Source organism: Papio anubis, chromosome 9 (assembly GCF_008728515.1).
Source record: "Papio anubis isolate 15944 chromosome 9, Panubis1.0, whole genome shotgun sequence".
NCBI lineage: Eukaryota > Metazoa > Chordata > Mammalia > Primates > Cercopithecidae > Papio > Papio anubis.
The window spans coordinates 44,152,505-44,164,873 of NC_044984.1; the positions used below are offsets into that span (position 1 = coordinate 44,152,505).

The 12,369-nt window shown below is 55.7% G+C and overlaps 2 protein-coding genes across 3 annotated transcripts; one reads left to right on the top strand and one right to left on the bottom strand.

Annotated features, from left to right (window-relative positions):
• The first annotated feature begins 261 nt into the window (after positions 1 to 261).
• TROAP (trophinin associated protein) lies at positions 262 to 6,640 on the top strand. 2 transcript variants are annotated; one of them, XR_004176065.1, is made up of 13 exons: positions 262 to 582; positions 670 to 807; positions 1,000 to 1,082; positions 1,595 to 1,647; positions 2,137 to 2,258; positions 3,874 to 4,002; positions 4,095 to 4,178; positions 4,329 to 4,388; positions 4,792 to 4,926; positions 5,081 to 5,476; positions 5,797 to 5,846; positions 6,122 to 6,315; positions 6,481 to 6,640. XR_004176065.1 is itself a non-coding variant. In XM_031650452.1 (12 exons), the coding sequence occupies exons 1-12, from the start codon at positions 352 to 354 to the stop codon at positions 6,523 to 6,525; spliced, it is 2,040 nt and encodes a 679-aa protein (XP_031506312.1). In that variant the 5' UTR covers positions 262 to 351; the 3' UTR covers positions 6,526 to 6,640. The 2 variants fall into 2 exon arrangements, 1 of the variants encoding a protein (XP_031506312.1); XM_031650452.1 differs by having other exon boundaries at positions 5,081 to 5,846.
• A 679-nt stretch (positions 6,641 to 7,319) lies between these two features.
• C1QL4 (complement C1q like 4) lies at positions 7,320 to 12,128 on the bottom strand. The gene is made up of 2 exons (XM_003906326.3): positions 10,881 to 12,128; positions 7,320 to 8,146 (listed from the first exon to the last, which is right to left on the bottom strand). The coding sequence occupies exons 1-2, from the start codon at positions 11,415 to 11,417 to the stop codon at positions 7,967 to 7,969; spliced, it is 717 nt and encodes a 238-aa protein (XP_003906375.1). The 5' UTR covers positions 11,418 to 12,128; the 3' UTR covers positions 7,320 to 7,966.
• Between the last annotated feature and the right edge of the window lie 241 nt (positions 12,129 to 12,369).

Below are 12,369 nucleotides of genomic sequence, written 5' to 3' on the forward strand. Positions count from 1 at the left end.
TTTTTTTTTTAAGTACAGATGGGATTTTACTATGTTGACCAGGCTGGTCTCAAACTCCTGACCTCAGGTGATCTGCCCGTCTCAGCCTCCCAAAGTGCTGGGATTACAGGAGTGAGCTACCATGCCCAGCCAATTTTTGTATTTTTTTTAGTAGAGACAGGGTTTTGCCATGTTGGCCAGGTTGGTCTCAAACTCCTGACCACAAGTGATCCACCCGCCTCAGCCTCCCAAAGTGCTGGGATTACAGGTGTGAGCCACCACGCCCAGCCATCTATTGCTTAAAAAAAAAAAAAAAAAAGCCAAATTCAATTGAATGAGTCTCTTTTGCTCACCTTGTATCTCAAAGTGACTATGCTAGGGTCCCTATCCCCCTCAGCTTTCCCCCTTCCTGTTCCTTCTTACCTTTCCTTCTCTTTCCTTGCAGAGGCTCCAGGGACCATAGAGTTTGTGGCTGACCCTGCAGCCCTGGCCACCATCCTGTCAGGTGAGGGTGTGAAGAGCTGTCACCTGGGGCGCCAGCCTAGTCTTGCTAAGAGAGTACTGGTTCGAGGAAGTCAGGGAGGCACCACCCAGAGGGGCCAGGTAATGAAACAGGATGTGAGGAGACCAGGCTGGGGGCGCTGAGGTGGGCATCCTGAGCTGTGCTGACAGCCTCTGTTGGTGTCCCAGGGTGTTCGGGCCTCTGCATATTTGGCCCCCAGAACTCCCACTCACCGACTGGACCCTGCCAGGGCTTCCTGCTTCTCAAGGCTGGAGGGACCAGGACCTCGAGGCCAGACTTTGTGCCCCCAGAGGCGACAGGCTCTGGTGAGTGCCCTTGAGAGGCCTGATACTTGGTGCTTCTGGGAGCTCCTTCCAGGGACAAAGCTGGCCTTTGGGAGAGGAAGTACCTCATGATGAGGCAAGGGATCCTACTGGGGGAGATGGGGTTGGTGGTGAGGCCTGAGGGTTTAGGGTCCACCTCTGATTCCGTTTTCATCTCTTGCTCCTGTGGATCAGCTTTCACCTTCAGGACCTTCCTTTCACCCTTCCACTCGCCCCAGTTTCCAGGAGCTAAGAAGGGAGACAGCTGGCAGCAGCCGGTGAGAAAGGAGAGGGTGTGGGAGAAGGTCATCTGGAAAAGAATGAACCAGTGTCTGATACAGGAGTCCCCCAGAGTTGGGGCCTTCCAGTAGCTTTAGGACTCCCCACCAACTCTGAAGGGGAAGCAAGAAACCTGTGATTACCCAGGATGAGCCCTTGGGATAGGGTTCAGGCCTTCACAGGCAGGCCTCAGTGTGACATCAGTTTCTTCAAGTCATGGGGGGACAGGGAGGACAGAAATGTGCTATCTCTTTTGTTTAGTGGCTACAGTATAGACTGTGGCAATAAATGGGATTTGGGTTTATATCCTAACTCTTACCACTTACTAGCTGTGCAAGCTTGCCTTCACCTCTCTGAGCTTTGGTTTCTTTGTCAAGTGAGAATAACATTTGTATCATCATTAGAAATTGTCATGAGAATGAAATGAGATGATGTTTGTAAAGCACTTAGCACATGTCCAGCTCATACTTGGTACTCAGTGACTCCTGGCTACTGTCCTTATTGTCATCAGGACTTCAGTGAGCCAGGCCTCAGGATTGCTCCTGGAGACCCCAGTCCAGCCTGGTGAGTGTGTCTGGCTGTGGGGAGAGCACAGGGGCAGTTGGGCTGCCTGAAGCAGGGAACAAGATCAGATAAAACTCAGCAGGCTGGGAGGGAGCATGAGAAAGTGGGAGGCTGGGAGGCTAGGTCAGAAGGAGAAGAAGAAGAGACTTTCTAGATAGGCCAGAGGTTGGCACAGTTGCACTTGTGTCAAAGGAGATGGTCTTCATTTCGGCCCTCTCTCTGCCACTTCCTGCAAGATTTATCTTCCACTCACTGTTTATCCCCAGCCCCTAAGTCCCATCACCACATCCCCAGCCTACTCAGACGTTCAGATTAGTAAGTGTTTACTGAGATAGTGTTGGGTGTTGAGGGGCTGCTGGATGGGCTCCTGTCCCTAATAGTGCAATGGGGGCTATTAAACTAATATACCCTCTTCAGAATTTGTAGAACCCTGTGCCAAACTTTGGTGGGTGTTCTAGAGTCTACAACAAATGTCCTGTTTCTTCCTAGCTTTCTCTCTCCCTAAAGGAGAACATGAGGCTGTCACTCGCTCAGATGAAGGAAGTGTGGCCTCTCTTGGTCTGGCCCAGCGAGTACCATTAAGAGAAAACCGAGAAATGACACATACCAGGGTGAGATGCAACTCTCCTGGGATGGTGGGTGGGAGGTGCAGGAGATGCTTGGGAGAATTTCGCGGCAGCAGCCAACACTGAGAATTGTAGGTAGAGCCAGGCAGTCTTGGGCCTCAGGATGTTATTGGGTAGGTTTACCCCAGATGCACCCAGTCCCTCTCCAATGTGAAACTGACCTCTCTTTATCAAATGTCTAGGGCCTGGGGTGAGAGATCATATTTGTATCACCATCAGATCAGTGCTAAGGGTGAGACAGATCTGCCACTTGTCAGCCAAAAGCATTCATCCCTTCGCTTCACAAATATTTACTGAGTAGCACCAGCCTACTGAGTGCCAGGCCGTGTTCTAGGCTCTGGACATACAGCAATAAACAAGTTCATATTCTAGAAGGGGGAGACAAGAAATAAACACATATATAAAATAGTGTCTCAGATGACTGTAAGTTCTCTATAAAAAAATAATAAAAATAAGCCGGGCGCGGTGGCTCAAGCCTGTAATCCCAGCACTTTGGGAGGCTGAGACGGGCGGATCACGAGGTCAGGAGATCGAGACCATCCTGGCTAATACGGTGAAACCCCGTCTCTACTAAAAATACAAAAAACTAGCCGGGCGAGGTGGTGGACGCCTGTAGTCCCAGCTACTCGGGAGGCTGAGGCAGGAGAATGGCGTGAACCCGGGAGGCGGAGCTTGCAGTGAGCTGAGATCCGGTCACTGCACTCCAGCCTGGGCGACAGAGCGAGACTCCGTCTCAAAAAAAATAAATAAATAAAAATAAAATAATAATAATAATAATAATAATAAAAATAATAGGGCACTAAAGGGGAATTGGGAGCAGGGGAGTTGGTGTTGCAATTTAAAATAGATTGGTCAGGGAACTCTTATTGAGAAGATGATGTTTAAGTGAAGACCAGGGGTTGGAGGAGGAGTGAGATATGTTGATATCTGGGGGAAGGAATGTTCCAGGCCAAGAGAACTGAAGAGGCAAAGGCCCTGGGGAGGGAATGTGCCTGGCATATTTGAGGATCGGCAAAAAGGAGAGGCCAGTGAGATTGAAGCAGAGTAAGGAGAGCGGTAGGAGATATGGTTTTAGTGATAACACGATCAGATTGGGTAAGGAATTGTACACCAGTGTAAGTCCTTGGCTTTTCTTGGAAGTAGTGGGAAGCCATGGGGAGAAGGGTTGATCAAGAAAGTGACATGCTTTGACTTAGATCTTTTTTTTTTTTTTTTGAGATGGAATTTCACTCTTGTTGCCCAGGCTGGAGTGCAGTGGCATGATCGCCGCTCATCACAACCACCGCCTCCCAGGTTCAAGTGATTCTCCTGCCTCAGCCTCCTGAGTAGCTGGGATTACAGGCATGCATCACCACGCCTGACTAATTTTGTAGTTTTAGTAGAGACAGGGTTTCTCCATGTTGGTCAGGCTGGTCTCGAACTCCCGACCTCAGGTGCTCTGTTCTCCTTGGCCTCCCAAAGTGCTGGGATTACAGGCCTGAGCCACCATGCCTGGCTTGACTTAGGTCTTAAAAGAATCACGCTGGCTGCTATAGTGAGAACAAGATATAGGAAGACAAAGGGGGCAGGGATCACTCTTCCACCTTTTTCTTCTTCACAGGACAGCCGTGACTCCCACCTGATGCCCTCCCCTGCCCCTGTGGCCCAGCCCTTGCCTGGCCATGTGGTGCCATGTCCATCACCTTTTGGACGGGCTCAGCGTGTACCCTCCCCAGGCCCTCCAACTGTGGTTTGTGTCAACAACTGGGGGCTGGGCAGGGGCAGAACAGTCTGGCCAGAGATCCTTGCTAGGTCTGCTAAGCCACCCACATCTCTCCCCAGACCTCATATTCAGTGTGGCGGCGTCTCACCATTCAACCTAAAACCCGATTCACGCCCATGCCATCAATCCCCAGAGTTCAGCAGGTAAGAGAGGGCATGGGGAGGTGGCTGGCAGAAGCCACAGCTAGGGGAGAAAGGAGATGGATGGGTACAGGAGAGATAAGACAGAAGCAAGGGGAGGTTGAGTGCCACCTGTGGGTGTCAGGCCTTGCTGACATCTCACTTCTGTGCCAGGCCCGGTGGCTGAGTGGTGTTTCCCCTCAGTCCTGCTCTGAAGATCCTGCCCTGCCCTGGGTAAGTATCAGAAGGCTCCCCCTACTGAGATTCCTTGCCCTGTGCTGCCAGCCTGAAGGCCCAGGAGTTTGAGATACATGTGCTTTCTGGGCCAGGCATGATGGCTCACACCTGTAATCCCAGCACTTTGGGAGGCTGAGGTGGGAGGATTGCTTGAGCCCAGATCTTTGAGACCAGCCTGGGCAACATAGTGAGACCCTGTCTCTACTAAAAATTTTAAAAATTAGAAAATGCTCTCTGGAAAAGCTGCCTAACTCTCCCTGCTTCTCTGCTGCCCCTCCTAATGTACATCTAGGGCCTCTCAGTCAGCGGCTTTAATCTATTCCTCATGAGGGTGGGACTCAGGCTGGTCTTTCTCCTGCCCCATCCTGGCTTTCTTGTGTGCCTTGTTCCTTGGTGACAGGAGCAGGTTGCCGTCCGGTTGTTTGACCAGGAGAGTTGTATAAGGTCACTGGAGGGGTCTGGGAAACCACCTGTGGCCACTCCTTCTGGACCCCACTCTAACAGAACCCCCAACCTCCAGGAGGTGAAGATTCAAGTGAGTCTGTGTGGGCAACAGCTTTGATGTCTATTGAACAGTGACTGGGGCTGAGGAAGAAGGAAAAGAGATGGGGGGTCAGGAATAGGACAGTGTAAGTAGACTACTGAATGCACATCTTGATGTCACACTGGGGTGCTCTCTCCCACCACAGCGCATCGGTATCCTGCAGCAGCTGTTGAGACAGGAGATAGAGGGGCTGGTAGGGGGCCAGTGTGCCCCCCTTAATGGAGGCTCTTCTCTGGATATGGTTGAACTTCAGCCCCTGCTGACTGAGATTTCTAGAAATCTGAATGCCACAGAGCATAACTCTGGGACTTCCCACCTTCCTGGATTGTTAAAATGCTCAGGGCTGCCAAAGCCCTGCCTTCCAGAGGAGTGCGGGGAACCACAGCCCTGCCCTCCAGCGGAGCCTGGGCCGCCAGAGGCCGTCTGTAGGAGTGAGCCTGGGACACCAGAGCCCTGCCCTCCAGCAGAACCCAGGCCCCCAGAGTCCTGCTGTAGGAGTAAGCCTGAGATACCGGAGCCCTCCCGCCAGGAACAGCTTGAGGTACCAGAGCCCTGCCCTCCAGCAGAACCCAGGCCCCCAGAGTCTTGCTGTAGGAGTGAGCCTGAGATACCAGAGCCCTCTCAGCAGGAACAGCTTGAGGTACCAGAGCCCTGCCCTCCAGCAGAACCCAGTCCCCTTCAGCCCAGCACCCAGGGGCAGTCTGGACCCCCAGAGCCCTACCCTAGGGTAGAGCTGGGGGCATCAGAGCCCTGCACCCTGGAACATAGAAGTCCAGAGTCCAGCCTACCACCCTGCTGCAGTCAGTGGGCTCCAGCAACCACCAGCCTGATCTTCTCTTCCCAACACCCGCTTTGTGCCAGCCCCCCTATCTGCTCACTCCAGTCTCTGAGAACCCCGGCAGGCCAGGCAGGTAAGGAGTTGGCTGGGAAGGAGTGTGAACACAAGAGGTCCTCAACTCACTGTGAGCTGCACCCCTGCCCTGCCCCACCCCTGCTCCAGGCAATCCCATGCTTCCACACCTTCCACCCTGGCCCAGCCTGGCTCTCCCTCAGGAAGAGGGGAGGGGCTGCACTTCCAGCCCTGTGCTCCTAATTGGTTTGGCCGTTGGTGGGGGAGGAGGAAAGGACAGTACATGGTGGAAGTATGGGACTCCAGACCGCCCTCTAAATTCTCCATGCCCCTCAGGCCTCAGCAGTCTGGCCCCTCGAACCCTAGCCCTGAGGGAGCGCCTCAAATCGTGTTTAACCGCCATCCACTGCTTCCATGAGGCTCGTCTGGACGATGAGTGTGCCTTTTACACCAGCCGAGCCCCTCCCTCAGGCCCCACCCGGGTCTGCACCAACCCTGTGGCTACATTACTCGAATGGCAGGATGCCCTGGTGAGACTCCAACCCACAGCCCAGCTGTGGCTGCACAGTGAGCCTGATGGGAGGTGGGGAACGGGGACAGGGGGCCACCTGGGCTCCTTCACAGAGAGGTCAGCAGGAAGGCTTGGCTACAGTGCAAGGCTGGCTGGGCTGTGACAAGGTCTTCTCTCTCTCCAGTGTTTCATTCCAGTTGGCTCTGCCCCCCGGGGCTCTCCATCATGAGACAACCACTCCTGCCCTACCGTGCTTCTTCCTTTTAGCCCTTATTTATTGTCGGTCTGCCCATGAGACTGGGAGCCGACCACTTTTGTCCTCAATAAAGTTTCCAAAGTATCCACATGTCTAGCTAATGAGTTCTAACTGTCCAAACAGGCCAGCTACTGCTGTCACTCTCCCATTGCCCACAGGGTGGCAGTGTCCTCCAGTTCAGAGGACAGCGCTGGGCTCTTGGGATCCCCCAGGCTCTCATCCAGAAGCGAGTCCTGAATCCTGAAAGGGAAGGAAGCAACCCACTCCTGCCTAGCCCACCCCCTTGCAAGCTCTGAGCATCCCACTCCTGCCAAGCCCACTCCCAAGCTCTGTAAATATGTTGGCGAGCAATTGGAACCGCTGTTCCCCTTGCCTTTTGAGATCAGTTCCACTTAACCTGCAGGAACCCTAGACTACTCCTTCACCCCCTAGAGCTCCTTTTCTAGAACTCTCTGCATGCACTGGGCAGAAGAGCAGAAGAACCAGACCCAGACCTTTGGAATCTTCCCTTGTTAGGTTGCTGTCTCCCTCCACCTACAACGTGAGGCCCCAAAGCTTTCCTGAAACTGAGACCATCCCTCTTCCTCCCCATAGCAGAGTAGAAGCACACACACACACACCCCTTTTCTCAGGCCTTGACTGGAATTAACTAAAACTTTGCCTCTGGCAGGGACTGACAGCACAGTAGGAGTCCTTTAGAGGAATGAGGGAAAGGGTCAACCACTTTCCCCCCGAGTCTATGCACCAAGTTAAGCAGCCACACACAATCCCCCAACCTCACTTTATTGGACGAGGCAGCAGCAGCTGTAGCCCTGGGGCCTAGTCCGGATAGGGGGGAATGGAGACTGTACAGAATGCGTTTTAAATGCCAGGAAAGAATTCACTGGTTCCTCTAGTTCACAGAAGGCTGCCAAGGCTGGAGCCTGAGCCTGAAAGTGGAGATGAGGGGAGGAGAGGGTGGCGAGAGAAAGTTGTCGTGACGGCGAACCTGCACTTCCCTGTCTTAATGTCTTCTCTTGCCTAAATGGGCTCCTCCTGTTTCTGTTATTTCCCTCGCAAGCTGCGGGGCTTCCCTCCGGCTTTCTGGGCCTCTGAATCCCGCTAGTAAAACTGCTCCCCATCTCTGTACAAATGAGAGAGCCACGACCTCTGCCCCTCTGGGGTCCATCGCGCACTTGGGTGCGGGTGATCCCTCCGGAAGTCGCTCTGCTCCTCCGGCCGGGTCTCCTCCTCTTTCCGGCCACTTATACCCTTGAGCACCAAGAGTTCGCCCATTTAGGCCGCCTCCAGGAACGGGAGGGTCCACCCCACCACCAGGCTCTCAAAGGGTGGGGTGGCGCCTCGGGTGGGGCGGGCTGGAGGTGGGTGAGGACGGGAGAGAAGGCGTGAACGGGGGGCACAGGGCGGGGCCGGCTCAGTCGGGGTAGATGATGAAGCCGGAGAAGGTGCTGTACTTGTTGGTGTTGCCGCCGTGCACCTTCCCGCCGTCCAGCTTGATGAAGACCTCGTCGCCCACGTCCAGGTGCAGAATGACGCTGTTGCTGGCGTAGTCGTAGTTCTGGTCCGCGTCCTGAGCAATGGCGCTGGCCCGGACCTATCGAGGGAGAAGAACCCCCTCATGCTCGGTGTGGAGCTGGGGTGACGGGAGGGGTCGGGGCGGCTGGGCGTGCGAAGGCGGCAGCGCAGCCGCCGCAGGGGCTGGGGAGGACCAGGAAGGAGGGTAGGATATCGCGGAGTTGCTCCAGCGCTGCCATTCACTAGCTGTGTGACGCGGAGCAAATTCCACGCCTTTTCTGGACCTCAAATTGATCTATAAAGTGAAGGATAATAATAGAACCCACCTCATAGGATGTTAGGATTAAGTGAATTACTACGTGTGAAGTGTGTTCAGAACAGTGGTTTGCTTTTTTTTTTTTTTTTTTTTTGAGGTGGAGTTTCGCTCTTCTTGCCCAGGCTGGAGTGCAATGGCGCGATCTCGGCTCACTGCAACCTCCGTCTCCCGGGTTCAAGCTATTCTCCTGCCTCAGCCTACCTAGTAGCTGGGATTACAGGCGCCCACCACCACGCCCTGCTAATTTTTTCTATTTTTAGTAGAGACGGGGTTTCACTGTGTTGGCCAGGCTGGTCTCGAACTCCTCACCTCAGGTGATGCACCCACCTCAGCCTCCCAAAGTAATGGGATTACAGGCATGAGCCACCGCATCTGGCTCAGTGGTTTCCATTCCTAAATTATTTTTAATGCATTTTCAAATTACTATTGTCATTTAAAAAATAAAATTGGCTGGCCAGGCCCGGTGACTCATACCTGTAATCCCAGCACTTTGAGAGGCCGAGGTCGGCGGATCATCTGAGATCGGGAGTTTGAGAAGAGCCTGACCAACATAGAGAAACCCTGTCTCTACTAAAAATACAGAATTAGCTGGGCGTGGTGGTGCATGCCTGTAATCCCAGGTACTAGGAGGCTGAGGTAGGAGAATCGCTTGAACCCAGGAGGCAGAGGTTGCGGTGAGTGGAGATAGCGCCATTGCACTCCAACCTGGGCAACAAGAGCGAAACTCTGTCTCAAAAAAATAAAAAAAATAAAATAAAATAAAATAAAAATTTGCCTATAGGATAATTTCTAAAATTCTGAACCGACTTGGACCTCCTGTCAGTCCTCACGGAGGGTTGGCTTCCCCAGTGGTGGAGCATAGGTGTGCCTGTGCGTGTGCCACAGAGTGCAGGCCATGCTGAGATGCACTGTTGCCCTCTCGCCTGTGGGCGTGAATTTCCCGACCGAGCACCCGCTGGTGCCCAGGCGCGGGGAGGTCGTCTTCTGCCAGAACAGGGAGCCCTTCCTCCCCTCTGGGCTCATGGCGGTCGATTCGGGCCTCCAGCCCCCCTCTTCTAGAGAGTCCCACAGGGGCTGGTTATTAACTCATTAATTATTCATCATTATTCTAATCACTATTTACCGTCCCCAGGGCCGCAGCGCCCGCACCGAAGAATACAGAGTGGGAGCTGCGCGGTCCCCTCCCCCTCTGAAACCCGCACGAATTAGTTACACACTGGCCCCCTCCACCTCCTCCCAGATACCCCGCATAGACAAAGCACACCTACTCTGTGTTATATGCAGATAGACACCTCTCCACTTTCAACATCTTTGCACTCCGCAGTCACACACACTCCCTGATACACATATATATTCTCTCACTCCATGAGGACGCACACTCACTCCCTTTCCCCGGGTTCCTGGGGCAGCCCTGCTGGGATGAGACCCCAAAGCAGGTCTGGGGGCAGGCAGACGCTGCCGCCGTACCAGGCTCCCGCAGGCTGAAGCTCCTGAGTAGCCACCACTCCCTTCATGCGGGACATCCTGAGGTCACCACTCAGCCCCAACCTCCCTTTGCGGCCTGCGCAGCTCTGGCACCTTCTCCCACCTACCCCACACCTGTGGCCTCTAGTTCCCACTTTATGTGAAATTTTGGTGCTACAGCTTAGTTCTTGGGGCTATTCCCCGAAAACAGAGGCAACAGTGACTCCAACTGCCCACAAAGGCAGGGAACCACGGAACCTGGATACTGAGAGATTGCTAGGGAGGGTGTGGGGCCTACAAGACCAGGCTAGGGTCCAAGGCTTTTCTACCTGTCCCTTGCCTCTTTCCTCCCTCAAGTCCATTCATTCCAGCCACCTGGCTGACCCTTGAGCTGCCAGGCTACAGACTCAGCTGAGGGCAAGGCTGTTCTAGGCCCCCAGCCCTGGGGTGAGCAATAGGACAACTGATCGGCAGGTGAAGTGAGCAAGCTAATGTTTTCTTCCTTTTATACCTTTTCCTGAAACATCCAACCCAAATGCCCCCAACTTGAGAACAGCTGCCGACTTCCTATTGCCTGAGACATGGATTCCATTCTAATTCGAAGGAGTCTAGACTCCAGTTAGCTGGTCCAATGCAAGGCTGGGAGACCCAAAGGCCAGGAGGGCTGCCGCGGAAGAAAGGATAGCCCAAGACGGGACAAGAAAAGAGGCCAGTTGGCAGGGCCAGACACCAAAGACATCTGGTGTTGCCCATAGTTGCAATGTGAGGTCGCAGCTGCAGAGACACTCAGGTTTGAGTCCTGAGTTCTAATTCTAACACCATTCCTACACTCCCTGAGGCCCTAGGCAGGAGGTTTTCCTTCTCTGGCCCCCAATTTCCTCTGTGGCTAAATGAAGCCGTCTATCGTTCTTGGCAGCCTCATGTTCCTGGATTCAGTGACGCCTTTTGGGGGAATAATCTCAGGTTGTGGGATGAGTGCAGGGACATCTAGAGAGCGACCAGTCTCAGCTGGTTGGGGGGAGGGGCATCTCACCTGTCCGTTCTTCATGAGGTCAGCCCACATGCTGGTGCCGTCGCCGCCGCGCATGAGCACGTGGTAAGCGAAGAAGTAGACGCCTGGCATGGGGCAAGTAAACTTGCCGCTGGCTGCCTCATAGGCGTTGCCCACGTTGGTCACCACGTCGTCGAAGCGCAGCACCTCGTAACCCTCGTGGGGCCGCCGCAGGCCCGCGTAGAAAGCAATGCGAGGCACGTAGCCTGCAGCAGGCGCCACCCCGCCCGGACCTGGGCCGGGAGGGCCCGGGGGGCCTGGCCTGCCGGGTTCTCCAGGGGGCCCTCTTGGACCTGGTGGTCCCGGGGGCCCCCGCAGGCCTGCTTTCCCGCGCCGGCCCACCTCTCCCTTGGCGCCCGGCGGGAAGGGGGACACGGAAGCAGGCGCGCCGTCGGGGCCCGGGCCTCTGGGCCCATGTGGGTCGCACACCATGCGGCAGCGACCCAGCATCTCGTAGTGCGCTGGCCCGCGGGAGCTGTGCACCAGCAGCGGGATGGCCACCAGCAGCAGCAGCACCATGGCCACCCCGACGGCCGCACCCGCCACCCTCTTGCGGCGGCTCAGCCGCGACGCGGCCAGGGCCAGCAAATCTTCTTCACTCTTGGGCGCAATGGCTGCCGGGGCCCGGGACTCTCCGCGGGCCCAGGAGGCGGTGACCCGCCTTGGGCCTGGGTCTGCACTCCCCCGACGGCTGCCCCCCACTCCCCTTACCCTGCCTCTACGGGTCCCCGCGGCGGCGGTGCCGCTCCCCAAGCCGTCCGTCAAGGGGAGGCCCCTCGTGGGTTACGTCAGGGGCAGCTCCTGACGATCCAGAGCCCGTGGTCCTCTAGTACCCTCCCGTTCAGTCCTAACGATCCTGGGCACCTGAGATCCGCGGCTTCTCAGACGGCTGGTTTCTTACAGATCTGAGATGCCTGCTCTCCAGACCGCTGCTTTCTCAGGGATGGCGCGGTGCCTGGGTCCCAGGCTGCTCAAATAGACCGCTCCCGGCTGGAGCGGGGACTACTCCCCGCGCTCCGGACGTCCCGGGGTCTGAGCTGTGGGTGCTGCTCACCGGGCGCGATCTCCTGGTAGGTTTTGCGCTCTGCCTCTTGGCAAGCACCGACTCACCTTGCTACCCCTGCCGCGGCCCCAGCCCCCGCTAGAGCCCTGGCCCGCGCCTCTGTCCTGCGAGCGCGGTCGGTCTCCGCGTCCCTAACCTTCCTCCCCTCCCTCCCGGGCGGCGATGCGGGTGGTGTGAGGCGCCGAGCGGCCGGAGCCACTATAAGCGGCCAGAGGCGGAGCGACCCCTGGTGCCCAGAGTGGGAAGCGCGGGGGCGGGGCAGGCAGCCGCCCCCACCCACGTCCTCCCCGCCTCCCCTTCACCCCCCCACCGACCCTAGGTTCCTTCCCGGCCCTGAGCGGGTTCTTCAGGGTCTCGCGGCCCCCACTCTATCTTTACTTTCACCCTTTACCCGGAGTTTGGCATTCT